Here is a 17,771-nt window from a genome sequence, read left to right as displayed (position 1 = left end):
GTGCTTGCCTCGTATACATGAAGCCCTAGGTTCAATTCCTCAGCACCACATATATAGAAAAGGCCAGAAGTGGCGCTGTGGCTCAAATGGCAGCATGCTAGCCTTGAGGAAAAAGAAGGAAAGGACAGTGCTCAGGCCCTGAGTCCTAGCCCCAGGACTGGCAAAAACAAATCCTAAAGGAGAAGGAAATTATGCTATTTTCAAGGAAATAGATAGATCTGGAAGTCATCATGTTACACGAAATAAGCCAGGTTCAGAAGGACAAACATCACATTTCCTTGTATACGTGGATGCTAGACCTAAAAGATACATAAACACACTGAAGATCATATATACATGTATGTGATCAATCTGACTATAGTACAATATTGCATGTGTGAGACACCATGGTGAATGATGAATGAAGCCCATTTGAACAATTAGCCTATTTGAAGCCTATTTGAACAATTACTTCAGAAGATGAAACAGGAGAATGTGGAGAAGTGTGCAAAAATGCAGTCAAGAATCCATTGTATACACTACAAAATCAAGAAAAGTACAGGAAGGGGTAGTTTGAGAGGGATGGGTAAAAATGTTGAAAGGGATGACATTTATGAAGATTCATTGTATTCAAAAACTGCTTTGTTAAATGGCAACTCCTTTGCACAACTACTTAAAGATAATACAATTTTTTAAAAAGAAATATTAGTGCTGCAAGTAAAGAAAAAACACCTTCCTTCTTTCATAACTGCCACAATATTCAGGTGTTGTTTCTACTGTAGTACCTGAGGAAGGATTTTCTAGGATTATAGATACGCATGTTTTATAGAGGAAAACATTAGGCTATTAACTGAGGACAGTTTTAGTTTGGGAGACAATATGGATAAGAGAAAGAAAAGCAAGCTTACAGCTTCATCCTGTCATCTTCTTCCATGTAATTTTGGATAAATCATTTGAACCCTTGGCCTTCCCTTGCCTGTCTTGTCAAGCAATCAGGACTATATGTACTGGACAGTGTACTGGAGGAACTCAGAACATGGGACATGTGGCCTGCCTGTCATTGCATGGTAGGCAATGCACATTACTCCCATGGTCCTTCTAGATCTAGATTGCCACTTACTGATGGGGTGACTGGGCAAGTCACTTCTCCATGGACTTCAATTTCTTCCTCCACAAACATCCGCAAGAAAGATGAATGAGAGTAGGCAAAGATAGAAAGAATGAAAGGCTATATCTGGCCAAAGGAAGTTCCCAGCATTACCTGAATTTGGGCTGGGCATCACCCATCTTACCCACCCAGAACCATTGTCTGAGAATTAGGAGTCACTAGAATCACATGATCACATGTATTCATTTACCTAACTCCAAATAAATAAAAGTACGGATAAGCACTATCATTTTGAATCTTTACCATTTCCTGCATGAAGAGCAGGAAATGTTTCTTTTTTTCTCCATTTGTCTCTACTTTAACTTTGTTATATTACGATAAATCTTTGCTAAAACTTAAGAAGATAAATTACGTTAAATAGTCTTTAATATCCCTTCACATTCCATCAGAAGCATAAAGTATATTTTCAAATGCTATCTGAATTGCAGGAAAAGTACTCCTTATCTCATTTATGCAACTGTAACCCCTCTGTACATCACTTTTACAATAACAATAAAAAATGCAAAAAGTGTCATTATGATGATGATGGGAGAGATGTAGACACAGTCTCTCTCTATGTAACCTAGACTGGCTTGGAATTTGTAGTTCTTCTGCATTGGTTTCCCAACTGCTGACACTGTAAACATGTATGCTACCACACTCGGCCAAACTAGGGGATTTTTTGCCATTCCTGGGGCTTGAACTCAGAGCATGGGTGCTGTCCATGAGATCTTGGCTCAAGGCTAGTGCTCTACAACTTTGAGCCATGCTCCACTTCTGGTTCTCTGGAGGTTAATTGGAGATAAGGAGTCTTGGGGACTTTTCTCCCCAGGTGAGCTTCAAACCTCGATCCTCAGGATCTCAGCCTTTTGAGTAGCTAGGATTACAGACATGGCTAGCTAAATTATCACTTTTCACTTGCTAGATTTCCCTTCCTGGAAGAACTGAATAACTAGTGCAGCATTTCTAACATGAAGGAAATGAGGCTCAGGGTCAAGACAGGACATGAAAAGAAGGCATTTGATTTCTCCCAAGGATTAAGTTACTGCACATATCCAGGGAGGTCAGCTCTTCCAACACTCCAAGGTTATTCAAAACTCAAGCTGAGCATAAAAACCCTGCTTAGAAACAGTGAGGAGGAAAGAAAGATGGATATATTCAGTGATCTCCAATCCCCAAACTTTTCAGGCTAGAAAAGGAGTCAGAGAGAAATTATGGCTGGTACTCTGACATTTTCACAGGGACAATCACTTTGCCTCTGAAGGAATGTGACCAGTACCATAATAAAACACTTCAAGGAAAAGATCCATTTCTTGAATTGTGAGTGTCCAAGGATCCTGTCTATAGGTTTAACCCTCATGGTAACTTAAAAGCTACATGTATTTCAGTATTTCTAATTTAGAATGGAGAAACCCATCCCAATGTTCTTAGTGGCTAAGTAACTTGTAGATGGTCACACAAGAAGTAGATAACAAAGCTGGGATTCAAATCCAAACTTTTGCTGTGAAGTCTCATCTCTACCACTGCTACACAGTCTACTCCACTCTGGGGAGAAGTAACTAATGGTTAGCTCATGAAATAACACTGATATAGATCACCACTGATAACACACACACACAGAGGGAAGCCAGAATTACCACACCTAGACTTTTCTGATTTAAACATGAAGCAATGCATACCTTTATCAAAATATTAGAAAGCAACTCTCTTGTATGTACAAATATTTACATTCTGATGTAGTAGTTCAAAATAAATTTAGCATTAGGCATGGTGAGGTGCACCCGTAATCCCATCACTTGGGAGGCAGAGGCAGGAAGATTGAGTTACCTAAGGTTACAAACTGAATTCCCAGTCAGCCTGGGATACAAAGCAAGGCCCTGACTCAAAAGACACAGAAAAATTAATTTAAAAAAGAGTAGGGCTGGGAGTATGGCCTAGTGGTAAAGTGCTCGCCTCATATACATGAAGCCCTGGGTTCAATTCCTCAGCACCACATATATAGAAAAGGCTGGAAGTGGCTCTGTGGCCCAAGTAGCCTTGAGCAAAAGGAAGCCAGGGACAGTGCTCAGGCCCTGAGTTCAAGCCCCAGGACTAGCAAAAAGCAAAACAAAAATAAAGAATAAAGGTTGAAAATTTTGCTGAAGTCCAAAGTACACCATTTTCAATTTTATTGAGTGTACTTTTGGTGTCCTATGTGTAAGGTTTACAAGAAAGAAAACCCACCACATGGTTCAGGCAGAGAAGAGTTTATTGGGGGAGAGCAAACTGCCAGACCACACGAGATGGAGGCGTTGGAAGACAGAAAGGAAGGAAAAAGGGGAAAAGATAGAAAGAAAGAAAAGGAAAGAGAGCGGGGACATGTTGAGCTGGATTATATAGGAAAAGGCGAGAGATATGTCCAGGTGGATTGGATGTGACCTCAGAGAGGGAGGAGGAAACTGCCTCCAGGTGTGCCAGTTACCTAGGTAACGCAGGTACTGGGCACAGGCTTAAACAGGTGGGGGACATATGGAGCCCTTCCCGGGGGGCGGACCTTACACTATGTAAGAAATCATTATTGAAACAGAAGGGTATAGCTCAAGTGGTAGAGCACCAGGCATAAGTGGAAAACGTCAAGTGAGGGGCACAAGGTCCTGAGTTAAAGCTCCAGTACTGGCACCAAAAATGAAAATTTTAAAAAAGAAATCACCCCAGAGTTGAGTGTTTTAGATTTATGTCTGTATATTTTTTTTATAAAAGAGTTAAAAGTTTTAGCTCTTATTCTCAGCAAGATTCATTTAGGGTTGATTTTTGTACGAGGTATGAGTTAGAAGTCCCAATTCACACTTTTATATGTGTCTATTCAGTGATCCAGGCACCATTAGTTAACAATTCTTTCCATAACTGAACTGCCTTTGCACCCTTGTAAAAAAAAAATCAATGGACCATAAATTAAGGGATGATTACTGAACCAGTAATTCTATTCCACTGAGAGCTATGTCTGGCCTTACGCCAGTTCCTCAGTCGTGATTAACCATTCTAATGGCATTTGAAATAAGTGTGTACCCTTCAACTTTGTTCTTTTTCAAGACTGTTTCCTAGTCTGAGCTTCCTGAATTTCCACATAAAATTTTTATCAAATTTGAAGTTGCTAATTAAAAAAACACAAAATGATGGCTAACATTTTGGTTGTTATTGTGCTCGGTTTTTTTTTTTTGTTTTTTTTTTTTTGGCCAGTCCTGGGCCTTGGACTCAGGGCCTGAGCACTGTCCCTGGCTTCTTCCCACTCAAGGCTAGCACTCTGCCACTTGAGCCACAGCGCCGCTTCTGGCCGTTTTCTGTATATGTGGTGCTGGGGAATCGAACCTAGGGCCTCGTGTATCCGAGGCAGGCACTCTTGCCACTAGGCTATATCCCCAGCCCTGTGCTCAAGTTTTGTAGAAACGTTTTTGAGTTGGTTTTTATTTTGTGAGGCACAGAAATAATCATAAGTCTTTTCAACTGTGTCCCTATTTTTTTTTGCCTTTAAAAAAAAACTCAGGGCCTGGGCACTGCCCGAGCTTCTATTGGTCTGACGACATTCCAGGGTGGTCAAAGTATCTGGAACGTTCCCGAACCAGTTGGGCCATGCGGGAAATGGGCTTTTATGGCCGGTTGGTTTATTTTTTATTTATTTATTTATTTTTTTTTGCCAGTCCTGGGCCTTGGACTCAGGGCCTGAGCACTGTCCCTGGCTTCTTCCCACTCAAGGCTAGCACTCTGCCACTTGAGCCACAGCGCCGCTTCTGGCCGTTTTCTGTATATGTGGTGCTGGGGAATCGAACCTAGGGCCTCGTGTATCCGAGGCAGGCACTCTTGCCACTAGGCTATATCCCCAGCCCCGCGGTTGGTTTATTCTTAGCTTAACACAAACAACAAGATGGTTGCAGTTTCAAGATGGAGTCGTCCTAGTCTTTCAAGACCAATTTTAGAGAACCCCCAACCCCGAGTCAATCAGATTTGTCCTCACACCCCAATCCTGACTGCACCTGGTTTATGTAACTTTGTGATTTTTTCCTTTAAATACCCATGTAAAATTTTGCTCGTGGCCTTCCTCCTAACCTCTGCTGTGTCGCTGGGTAGGACGAGGCCCGAGTTGCAACTCGCCTGAATAAAGGCTTCCTTTTGCATTTCAGAACGTCTGGCTCTCGGTGGTCTTCTTGGTGGTCTCCTCGCGACATGGGCATAACAAGACAATCACTAGAAAGTTTGAGTATGTAGCAAATGGTATCAGTATGTCTTAAAATTAGAGCTTATGGGTAAAGTTGATAGGCAATCAAATTGGCTATAATATAAATAGGGTCAGAATTGGGGCTTCAGTGTAAAACTATGTTTATCTTTATCTGCATCTGCAGGGCTAAGGGACTTGTGTGATGTCATCTAAATGTTATTCCTAACTTGCAATCGCATTTGTTAAGCGCCACCAACAACTTATGGTATTGCGGGCACAATACCAACCTGTCCCGACCGATTCTCAGTCAGAATCAAACTAATAAGCAAGGAGAACCATGATTGGTTTTCGAGTTACCTATCAGAAGGGGGAAATGAAAAGCCAAAATGACTCCATTTTCAGGCAGCCCCCATTTGTTGATTGTTTAAATTATAAGTAACCCAGAAACCCCGCCCCCTGAATTCCAGTGACTAACTTGGTTGTGTTGAATCTAAACCATTTGTGCTAAAATTGCTATACCATAAACTACTTGACAAAGCCATTTTGAAATCAGGCTCCACTTTGTACTATAGCTGACTTAGATTTCCATAGATTCTAGGAAATGGCCACGCTAGCCTGAGATAAGCAGGCCCTGTGAGACAATTGTCCCAGCTGGCAGAATGGCTAATCAGGTCCCAAATGGGTAGGAAGCCCCCTGCTAACTCTAACCACCCCAAAATGTCTCTAGCCCTGAGACAATAACCATTTTGTTCGAACACCTAATTACTGTAACTTTGTGATTTTTGCCTTTATAAACCCTGTGAAATTTCAGCTCGGGGCTTCCTCCTAACCTCCACTGCAAAGGTGTGTAGGACAAGGCCTGAGCCATGGCCCGCCTGAATAAAACCTTGCTTGCTTTTGCATTTCAGAATGTCTGGCTCCTGGTGGTCTTCTTGTTGGTCTTCTCGCGACTTGGCATTTCATATTATAATATATGTTATATTATAATATAATATAATATATTATATATATAAAACAAAAGAGTATTTGTATAGGGTTCAGCACACCTACACTTGAAAGTGAGCACTTATGAAAAACTAATCAGTGATTATTCCATACCAGCTGTTTCTACTGTTAAAGATTACATAATCTGGCAAACTTTCTTTTCTTTCTATGTTATCCACAGTATATCAAATTACTCTTAATATGTTATTGTCAATTATTTTAAATGCATAAACTGACTACAGTATTATAAAGAAAGAAACAATTAAGGTCAAAAAGTAAAATATTGCTAGCTCCCCAGATACCCTCTAATGCCCTTGGCCTTTCCCTCTGACTTGGAATTAGCCATTATTCCAACTTTCAAGATAACCACTTCCTTGTTTTTCTTTATTGCTTTATCACAAACATTCAACCTTAAGCAATATATTGTTTTGTTTTACTCTTTCTCTTCAATTGTATGCAAATGTAACAGTGTAATATGTAATCTATTATGTTTGCTGCCTTTGCTTAACATTGTTTTAATCCATAGGCTGTTTACGTTGTTCATAGAGCTGTAATTCATACTCTTGAATTGACATCTATCACAGTATTCCATTTAGCAATGTTTGACTATGTAGGAATTCTGTTATTGATGTCTGCTTTTTCAGTTTGGAGTTATAATGAATATGTGAACACTCCTAAAAAAAAAAAAAAAAAGAGCCTGAGGCCTTTCATTCAAACCCCAGTAGTAACACACACACACACACACACACACACACACACACACACACACACACACACACACACACACACACTTAGAGGTTCACACCTATAATCCTGTTTAGGAGGCTGAAATATAAGGATCCCAGTTTTAATCCAGGAAGGAAAGCACCTGAGTCACTTATCTCCAATTAATGACCAAAAAAAGTGGAAGTGGAGGTGTGGTTCAAATGTTCCATAGAAAGCCACCCTGAACATGAGTTCAAACCCAAGTACCACACCCACAATAGTTTTACCTGAGCCCTCAACTCCCAGAAACCAGCCATGAGTGGCTGATGAATTTGTTTTGTTGTTGATCAATCTTTTTCCTTCTCCCTCTCCCTCTCCCCCTCCTCCTTCATCCTTCTTGGTACAGGGGATTGAACTCAGGCTGTAGGTGCTTTTTTTTATGTCCTGGAACTTGAATTCTGGACCTGAGCCCTGTCCCAGAGGTCCTTTCTCGCAAGGCTAGTGCTCTGTCCCCTTTGAGCCAAAGGACCACTTCCAGTTTTCTGTGATTAATTATAAATAAGAGACTTACAGTTTTAAGACTGGAACCAAAGCAGCCCAGAGCTACTATTTGAAATTATTTCTTTTTTCTTGTTTAGACCCTGGTTTAGACCCTGTTGTCACTGTATTTGATTTTGGTACCCTGGTATTGTATAAATGTTTGTCTGAATTAGGGAAGGGTAAGGGAACACGAAAATGGTGAGACAAAGGATAAAGGGGGAATCAATGCAACAGTGATACTTACAAGACAATATGTTGTAAATTAACTGTACAAGGAGGGAGGATTGGGGAGGAGGGAAAGTGGGGGAGAAAAATGAGGGGAGGATGTAACAAGTTTGACAAGAAATATACTCACTGCCTTATGTATCTAACTGTCACCCCTCTGTACATCACCTTGACAATAAAATTAAAAATATTTTTAAAGTCTCATAGACCTTCCAGCCTGGAGTGCCTTTGAACCAAGATCCTCAGATCTCAGCTTCTTGTGTAGCTAGGATTACAGATGTGGGTGGTGTGCAAGTGTACATTCAACGGAGAACTCAAATAGTATAATTCATTAAAAAAATCAAAGTCAAAGTTGAACAAAATAAACATAAGGAAGTGAGTACTTGAAGGGAATGCGTGAGGGCAAGGGGAGAGAAGTAGATGAATGAAGATGAGAAGAGGGGTGAATGCAGTCAAGAAACAAAGTAGGGCTGGATTGTGGCTTAGAAGTAGAGTGCTTGCCTAGCAAGCATGAAAGCCCTGGGTTTGATTCCTCAGTACCACATAAACAGAAAAGGCTAAAAGTGGTGCTGTGGCTCAAGTGGTAGAATGCTAGCCTTGAGCAAAAGAAGCTCAGAGACAGTGCCTAAGCCCTGAGTTCAAGCCCCACAACTGGCAAAAAAAAAAAAAATTAATATATATTCTACAAAATTAAAAGGAGGGAAGGGGTCAGTAGCGTAGGGATGGGAGAGAAAATTGAGAGGGGTGACAGTGACCAAGATACATGGTATTAATAAATTGCTTCATTAAATGTCAACACGTTAGTACAACTGCTTACTTAAATACAATAGTGAATAAATACAATTTTAAAAACAAAAATGCATGAGGAAAATTATGTTCAAGGGTGTTATGATAAGAATTATCATGAAATTTTCTCAAGCAGTTATAATTATGGTTGATTTATTTGGAAACATAATTATCATGCATAAAAGGAATTGAAGTCAAGGCTTTATTTCTCATTACTTATGTAACTTTTTATTCTTTGAATCCTAGACAATAAAATTTATGGATATTCATTTTTTTATTTGTTTTGTTTTTTGCCAGTCCTGGGGCTTGAACTCAGGGTGTGAGCACTGTCCCTGGTTTCTTTTTGCTCAAGGCTAGCACTCTGCCACTTGAGCCACAGCGCCACTTCTGGCCATATGTGGTGCTGAGAAGTCGAACCCAGGGCTTCATGTATATGAGGCGAGCAATTTAACACTAGGCCATATTCCCAGCCCAGATATTCATTTTTTAAATGTCCTCTCCACAAAGATGCAGATTGTGTGTGTGTGAGTGTGTGTGTATGCACGCGTGCATGCGTACATGCGCACGCATAGGTTGCTTGTGCAGAGAAAAAGGGAAGGGCAGGGAGAGGAAAGTGGGTGATGCCTGCTGGAAGAAGGAATGGAGCAAATCTGAGCTGAGCTCTGGAGAACTCTGAAGCCTGAGAGGCCTGTGGAGAAGCCTGAAGCCTGAGGCCTACAGGGAAGTCTGAAGCCTGAGGCCTGTGTAGAAGTCCAATGTATGCATGAGGCCTGAGGGGGACGTCTGAAGCCTGAGGCCTGCTGAGAAGCCCGAAGCCTGAGGCCTGCTGAGAAGCCTAAAGCCTGAGGACTACCTGGAAGTCTGAAGCCTGAGGCCTGTGGAGAAGTCTGAAGCCTGTGGAGAAGTCTGAAGCCTGAGTCCTGCAGGGACATCCAAAGTCTAAGGCCTGCAAGGAAGTCCAAAGCCTGAGACCTGTGGAAAATCCCAATGCCTGAGGCCTACAGGGGAAGTCTGAAGTCAGAGGCCTGCAGAGAACTCTGATGCCGGAGGCCAGTGGAGAGGCCTGAGGCCTGAGGAAAGGTCTGTGGGGAGGCCTGTGGCCTGAGGAGAGGCGATCCTGCAGGAAGGAGGAATAGAAAGAAGCTCGCTCCTTTGGAGGATTGGATGTTGGGAGGTTGAGGCTGTTGGAGGTTTGAAGGTTGAGGCTGCTGGAGGTTTGGTGGTTAAGGATTAGAGGTTTGGAGGTCAGGGCTTGTCTGGGTTCTGGGCTGTGGGTAACCAGCCCAGAACAAGAAAAACACAGGCCAATATTTGCAAGTAGAGGGCTGTGTGGTTCTGGGTTTTAGGTTGTAAATAAAGCTCCTTTGTAAATAAAACCCCTTTCTAGCTTTAGCTGTGCTGCTGTGGATTTTTCTCACTCTCAGGTTATAACAGTACCTGCCTAGCAAACATAATGCCTTGAGTTCAAACCCTAGTGCCATTAAAGAAAACAAAAAGAAGCAGAAATAGATACACGTTAAGGGTCCAGCTACCAGTGACATTTTGTAATTATATGTGTTCCTTTTGCAGCTAATTTGATTAGCATAATTTCAAATCAATGTCTTTTCTCACAAATGAGTATTTACCACCTTCCTAAAGAACATATCAGCATTATATTGTATCTATAACATAGCAACTACAAATCTTTACTCTATATGAATTACTAAACTATAGCCACTGAATTATTGAGCACCAAGTACATACCAGACACTGAGCTACCTGATGTACATACACTCATGTATATGACATTTCATCTATTCCTCACAGCTCTGAGAGGCAGATTATATCCCCCACTTGAAGTAAGAGGAAAATAGAAGTTCACTGAGTCCAAGAAACATTGTCAAGATCCCATAGCTAAGAAATAAAGCTCAAATCAAAACCAGATACAAGACTCCATAAACACAATAACAAATTTAAAAGACTCCATAAACATGTATATTATCTTAAGCTACTCAACCCCAGAGGGAAAGAGAAAAGGCCAGGAAATGCCAATTGAACCATAGGTATCTTGATCTAGGGCAATGAAAAATGACATGGTCTGGGAAGACGGCCTCCCATTTGTCCATACTAGACATGAAAATGTCAAGGGCAGTTCCTAGAGCTGATCTCCAAGAAAAGGACCTCTTCGGAGAAGCCTTGAGCTTTCAGGCTTTTCCCAAAGGCTGAATCACAGCCATCTCTGCTGGAAAATTCCTTACAATGGACTTCATGTTTCTGAGTTAACTCTTGAAGAAGCCCATTATGGGGAATGCTGTGAGCATATAATGAGAAATCTCAAAGCTTAGCTCCAAATACCCACCTAACTGTGCATGCACATTGTCTCCAGAGAAACACTGGTGCATGGAGTAAAGAAAGGCCAGTAGTATTGGTAGCTGAAGGGCATGGCCCAATTGACTTCTATGGAACAATGGTTCTTTCCCAACACAACTAATGCAAAGGGAGGATGGGGGGCAGGAAAAGTCTGAGAAAAAATAGGGATGGGGTAACAAGTATGACAAGAAATGTACTCACGGGGCTGGGAATATGACCTAGTGGCAAAGAGTCCTTGCCTCATATACATGAAGCCCTACGTTCGATTCCTCAGCACCACATATACAGAAAAGGCCAGAAGTGGTCCTGTGACTCAAGTTAGCAGAGTACTAGCCATGAGCAAAAAGAAGCCAGGGACAGTGCACAGGCCTTGAGTTCAAGCCCCAGGACTGGAAAAAAAAAGAAAAAAGAAATGTACTCCCTACTTTAAGTATAACTAACTTAAGTATAATTAACTGTAACCCTTCTGTATATCACCTTGATAATAAAATTAAAACTTAAAATTTTATAAGAAAGATAAATGAGCAAAGAGAAAAGATAAAATAACATTCAAATAGTAAATATTTACTTGGGCACTGATATAATACACAAGAAAAATTCATATTCAGAAAAGTAAAGTCACTTGCCAAATTTACTCAACTAATAACCTATATAGAGTTACAGTTCAAACTTTGGGTCTGGAGACCAGAGCCTATTGTGTTGACTTTTAAGTTAGTTCTGTCCTCATGCCAGAATAGATCTAATGGAAAAGAATAAAGTAGAGTCACCAAGAAATAACCCAAATACAAGCCAGATATTAGTGACTAACACCTAGGATCCCAGTTCAAAGCCAACCCAGGCACAAAAATGCAAGACACTCTTGTCTCTAATTAACCAGCAAAAAGCGAGCTATGGCTCAAGTGGTAGAGCATCAACCCTGGGCAAAAAAAAAAATCCATCTCATTAGTTAAACAACCATGTTTAATCCTAAAATTTACCAATCTTCCTCTTTGAAAAATAATCTTTACAATACTTTCTATAATAGTAAGTTACAAATAAGCTAAATTCCTCTAAACAGATAAATGTAAGCGAGACCTCCTACAATAATGAAATGCAGATATATCTGTGAGTCATTCACTCAGTAAACATACATTGAGTACCTACTGTATGCCAGTTACTGTCAAGTGCCACATCCACCCACATGAAACTTAGGAAGAATTTTAAACAACATGGGAAAGTACTTAGGATAAAATGTTAGGTAACAGCGGCTGGGAAGGTAGCTTAGTGGTAGAGTGCTTGCCTAGCATGCATGAAGCCCCATTCCTCAGTATCACATAAACAGAAAATGTTGGAAGTAGTGCTGTGGTAGAATGCTAGCCTTGAGCAAAAGGAGCTCAGGGACAGTGACTAGGCCCTGAGTTCAAGCCCCAGGACTGGCAAAAAAATGTTAAGTAACATACAGAATTATATATTTAGTATAAAGTAAATTGCATAGAATAAAAAGTAAAAAATTATGTATGTGAAGCCAGGTCCTAGTGGCTCATGACTATAATCCTAGCTACTCAGGAGGTAGAGAGTTGATGGTTACAGTTCAGGCAGGAAAGTCTGTGAGACTCTTGCCTCCAATAAACTACTGAAACAGCCAGAAGTGGAGCTATGGCTCAAGTGGTGGAGCACTAGCCTTGAGCAAAAGAAGCACAAGGTCAGAGCCTTGAACTCAGGACTGTCACAAGAAAAAAACAACAAAAGACATTACTTATGATGAGAGAATATTTTGACAGAAAAACATCACGTTGGATATCCTGGTATAATCTGTCTTTCCTATATATAGATCCTATTATTCACTTCCTGAACTGTGACCCTCACATCTCTGCCTCCTGAATAGCTAGGGTTACAGTGCTGAGGCACCAGTGCCTGGCTTAACATAAGTAATTTTATATTTTTATATTTTTTTCACATTACATACTGTGAGCCTCTACTAGTAATAATAAAAACCACAACAATAATAATAAATGTTTTACACTTCATTTCTGGGACTTGTGAATACTGTAATGGGGCACCAGTGGCTCAAGCCTATAATCCTAGCTATTAAGGAGGCTGATATCTGAGGGTTGAGGTTTAAATCCAGTCTGGGCAGGAAAGTCCCAGTACTTGCATACATACACATATGTGCGTGTGTGTGTGTGTGTGTGTGTGTGTGTGTGTGAGAGAGAGAGAGAGAGAGAGAGAGAGAGAGAGAGAGAGAGAGAGAGAGAGAGAGAGAGCACTCGTTATCTTTTAGGAAAATATGAATTTTCAGACATTTGCTGATTCAAAGCCAAGTCCCCGTGCTGAACTGACTGCAGCAGAGGCCTCAGTGGAGCTTAGGAGAATTTGATCAGTTGTACAGGAGGAGAACAAGGGCAGCAGCCCCAATCCACGTAATGAATCGTGAGGGAGGCACACGTCCAGGGGGCTGCATAGTGTCAAGTCATTATCAAGAAATGCATGTCCACTTACCAATATTAATCTCATCATCAGTCAGAGTGTCCCCAATGAAGTCAAACTGGAACGAATGCAGTGTCTGGGAAAACTTCTGCACAGCAGAGGAGTAGTCTACAAAGGGAAGGGACAGGGGATATAGATAATCAACAAAATTTCTACATGGATTTCATCTCTCTAAGGGAAGACAGGAGGAGCTGGTAGGTCCAAGTGTTCAGAGTAGGTGGCATCTTGCCTTTAATGAATTTACATAAAGAATCCTAAGAAACAACAAATACTAGTCAAAGAAGTATGGGAGGGTGAGGAAGTAACTGGCACTAGTGGCTCATGCCTTTAATCTTAGAGACTTGGAAGCTGAGCTACGAGGTTCACAATTCAAATCCAGACAGGGCAGCAAAGTCCATGAGACTCTTATGTCCAATTAAACCAGCAAAAAGTCAGAAGTGGTGCTACAGCTCAAGTGACTCTAGTAGAGTGCCAGCCCTTAGTGAAATAGCAAGGGGTAAACACCCATGCCCTGAGTTCAAGCCCCAGTATCAGTAGGGAATAACTAAAGAAAAACAAAAGAAGTGAGAGTGGCTTGGTGAAGTTCTTCTTAAGGTGATGGGACAATTTTAAAGCCTCAGTTCCTTTTCTTCCTTTAGCCACAGCTGAATCTATTTCCTCCTATTCATTCAAGGGACCTTCCCATAACCACATGGGTCACAGTCGGACACATTACACATTAACCATATGGTAGCCTATGTTTGGGTAAAAGTATGGCAGAGAAACTGACTTAGTTTCTTCAATGTTTACCAAGGGCTCTTGCCTAACACAGTAATGAATGAAAAAGAATCCAGGCATGTGGTCAGATAAATTCTTTTCTTTGTCACTGACTTTGAATTTTCATTGTAAAAGCTCTCTGTTGGTATAAAATCACAGACAGGGCCAGATATGGGGGTACATACTTATAATCCCAGCTGTTCAGGGAGCAGAATAGGAGAATCACATTTTGACACCTAGCCCAGGCAAAAAGTCTGTAAGACCCTATCTCAACCCAAGTCAGATGTACAGGTGCATGTTACGATACACTTTACAGGTGGAGGCAAAAGTATCTTGGTCCAAAGTTGGACCAAAAAAAATCGTAAGACCCTATCTGAAAAATAAAAGTAAAAGCAAAGGGCTGGAGGAAGTGGCTAAATGGTACAGTATTTGTGTTGTAACCAGAAGGCTAAATCCAATCCCCAGTATCAAAACAATAAATTAAAATATTTAGCTATACTTCAGAGAACTTACCTTGAATGAAGACTTTTAAATATTACTGTGACCAAGAGGTCCAAGTAAACTCTTGTTCCTGTCTACTCCCAGAACGGTTCTTTGGCTACCAACAGTACATGGCTACATGTCTCTCACTTCTCTCCCTTCCTCCCCCCTTCCCCCACTCAGTCCCCTCTCCCTCCCCTTCTCCCTCACTCCCCCATCACTTCTCCCTCCCCCTCTCCCCCTCTTCCTCCCCCTCCCTCTCCCCCTCTTCCTCCCCTCCCCTCCCCTGTCTCTCTCCTCAGACTAGCTGAAGTCAAAACTTTTTAAAATACAATACAAAGGGAATCCACATTCCCAGGAACTCAGCTGGCCCTTGAACATTTAGGAAACTCAAGCTTGTTAATCCCTTTGGATTTCCCTGCCTTCCTCTTTCTTTGCCTCCCTGGCTTCACTGTTTACCTCCTCTGGCAGAATAAGGCGAGCTGAGCCTTAGCAGAGGCAACAAGGCTGGCCAAGTACTGTACTTCAGCATAACAAATAACACTCAGTCTGGCCTTTGGTTGGAACAGATGACAGGCCAAGACTCTTAAGACCATTTTGCCTAGGTTCCATTTTAAACAGTCTTATCAGAATTTCCAGTCTTGACTCTCTTAACACATCGCTGAAAGGAACTGTAATAACATAATATCATCATAATCAAGTTTGACAGAGTTCAGGGACTATAGATCTGTTGAGCAAAGTATCTCCGAATGACTATGCTCTATTGTTATACCTTACAGTCCTACCCATGTGGGCTGAATGCACAGCACAGGGGCAGTCCACCCTTCCAATCTGTCAGGGAATTAACACAAACCAAGTGTCTGCAAGTAGCAGAAAAACAGGACAGCCATGAATCCCCCATCTTTGTTATGTTCACAAAAATGAAATAAAAATATTCATTACTGGTAGCTCACACATATAAACCAAGGTACTGAGGAGGCTGAGATCTGCGATCATCTTTCAAAGCCAGCCTAGGCAGGAATGTCTGAGAGTCTCTTATCTCCAATGAACCAACAAAAACCCGGAAGTAGGGCTAGGGTGAAAGCTCAATGGTAAAGCACTTGCCTAGCAAGTGCAACTTTTTTGGTTTACTCTCTCATAACAAAAAGGAAAAAACATATATATCATGGGACACTTGTAGCTCACACCTGTAATCCTAGCTACTCAAGAGGCTGAGATCTAAGAATCTCAGTTCAAAGCCAGCCTAGGCAGGAAAAACTAAGAGATTCATCTCCAATTAATCACAGAAAAAGCCGGAAATGGTCATGTGGCTCAAAGAAAGAAAAGGGCACTATCAAGAGAAGGAACAGACAGCCCAAAATATGGAAGAAAATAATAGTTGTAACTCAACAAAAATAGATAACCCAAATGGACAAAGGATTTAAACAGACATTTCTCCAAAGCAAATAGCTAAGGGCAAATGAAAAGTTGTTCAGTCAGTATCACTGCTCTCTAGGGAGAAACAAGTCTATGATGATGTAGCACCTCGGCACAATTGCTTGACTATTGTTTTTGTACCAATACTGGAACTTGAACTCAGGCTCTCTTGTTCTTGCTTGGCTTTTTTCACTCAAGACTGATACTCTCCCACTCAAGTCACACCTTCACCTCTGGCTTCTTACTGGTTAATTAAAGAGTCTCACAAACTTTCCCAGTTGAGCTGGTTTCAAACTGTGATCCTCTTATTTCAGCCTCCTGAGTAGCTAGGATTCCAGTTGAAGTGGCCAGTGGCTTGTGTGTTGGGGGGGGGGAAGACATGGAACTCAGGACCTCAATCATACTAGGCTACTACTCTAAGACAAATTTTAGCCTAGTATATATTTTAATTTTACTAATACTATTCTTAAAAGAACGTTACTATTGAATATTCAAAGTGAATGAGTCCAATGCCTAACGTATGAAACTGTAACCTCTCTGCACATCAGTTAGACAATAAAAAAAAAATTTTTTTAAAGTGAATGAGCCATGCAACAGTGGCTCAAATCTGTAACAGTAACTACTCAGTAATCTATGATCTGAGGATCACAGTCCAAATGCAGCACAACCAGGAAAGTCCATCTCCAAGTAATTACCTAAAAGCCATCAGTGGAACTATGGATCAAGTGGTAGAGCACTAGTCTTGAGCAAAAAAAAAAAAAAAAAAAAAAAGCTCAGAGACAGTAGCCAGGCCCTGAGTTCAAGGCTCAACACTGAAACAAAAAAAAAAGTGAATGAGGCTGGGTGTATGGCTCAATACTAGTACATCTGCTTAGTATACTTGAGGTCCTGGGCTCAATTCTTGTGTGTGTGTGTGTGTGTGTGTGTGTGTGTGTGTGCATACACAGATGCTCACACACCAGCAAATTAATTACATCATGTATATCAACATGAAAATAAATAACTGAACATCAATGGTAACTTATTTAAAAAATGCAAAAATTTGGGCTGGGAATATGGCCTAGTGGTAAAGTGCTCTTCTCATATACATGAAGCCCTGGGTTCGATTCCTTAGCACCACATATATAGAAAAAGCCAGAAGTGGCTCTATGGCTCAAGTCGCCGAGTGCTAGCCTTGAGCAAAAAGAAGCCAGGGACAGTACAGTGCTCAGGCCTGAGTTCAAGCCCCAGGAGTGGCAACAAAAACAAAAAACAAAACCTGAAAAAATTTGATTGACTGTATATAAACATGTATATTTTTGCATGTACCCTCTCAGTCATGTTTCCAATATATAATAGTACATGTAATATATGTATCACCTACCAAACATATATCATGTATTATAAATATATATCTAATATGTATTATATATTAGCTATATAGCTATACAGCATTGCTATATGCACTGTATTATGGGAATAATATGCTAAGTATGTATATTATCTATTTAAAAAAAAAAAAACAGAAAATATCACCAGGAAGGATACTTACCAAGCACTTGAGCAGTACTGAGAAAAAGGACAAAAAAACCCACTCTCTCTGTATTGTTTTATTTAGGTTTAAAAACAAAGCAATTTAAAGCAAGTGACAAAAACATCTTGGGGTCAAGAATACAACAATGTTTATCATTCTGTATACAATTCTGTATACATTAAAATTAGCATTGATAATGATGGCAGCAATGATGAAAATCTTTTTCTCATGGCTTG

The 17,771-nt window shown here is 40.8% G+C and overlaps 1 protein-coding gene across 4 annotated transcripts in view; it reads right to left on the bottom strand.

Annotated features, from left to right (window-relative positions):
- The window catches only part of Ophn1 (oligophrenin 1), a 328,259-nt gene that overhangs the window by 198,364 nt on the left and 112,124 nt on the right, over positions 1-17,771 (bottom strand). For all 4 annotated transcript variants that reach the window (XM_048336869.1, XM_048336872.1, XM_048336871.1 and 1 more), the window contains exon 3: positions 13,383-13,478. In XM_048336869.1, the coding sequence (XP_048192826.1) occupies positions 13,383-13,478 (96 nt within the window). The remainder of the gene's footprint in view (positions 1-13,382; positions 13,479-17,771) is intronic.

This window comes from Perognathus longimembris, chromosome 28, assembly GCF_023159225.1.
Source record: "Perognathus longimembris pacificus isolate PPM17 chromosome 28, ASM2315922v1, whole genome shotgun sequence".
NCBI classification, from domain to species: domain Eukaryota; kingdom Metazoa; phylum Chordata; class Mammalia; order Rodentia; family Heteromyidae; genus Perognathus; species Perognathus longimembris.
The sequence above is the reverse complement of the archived record's forward strand: the minus strand, read 5'-3'. Positions and strand labels throughout refer to the sequence as shown.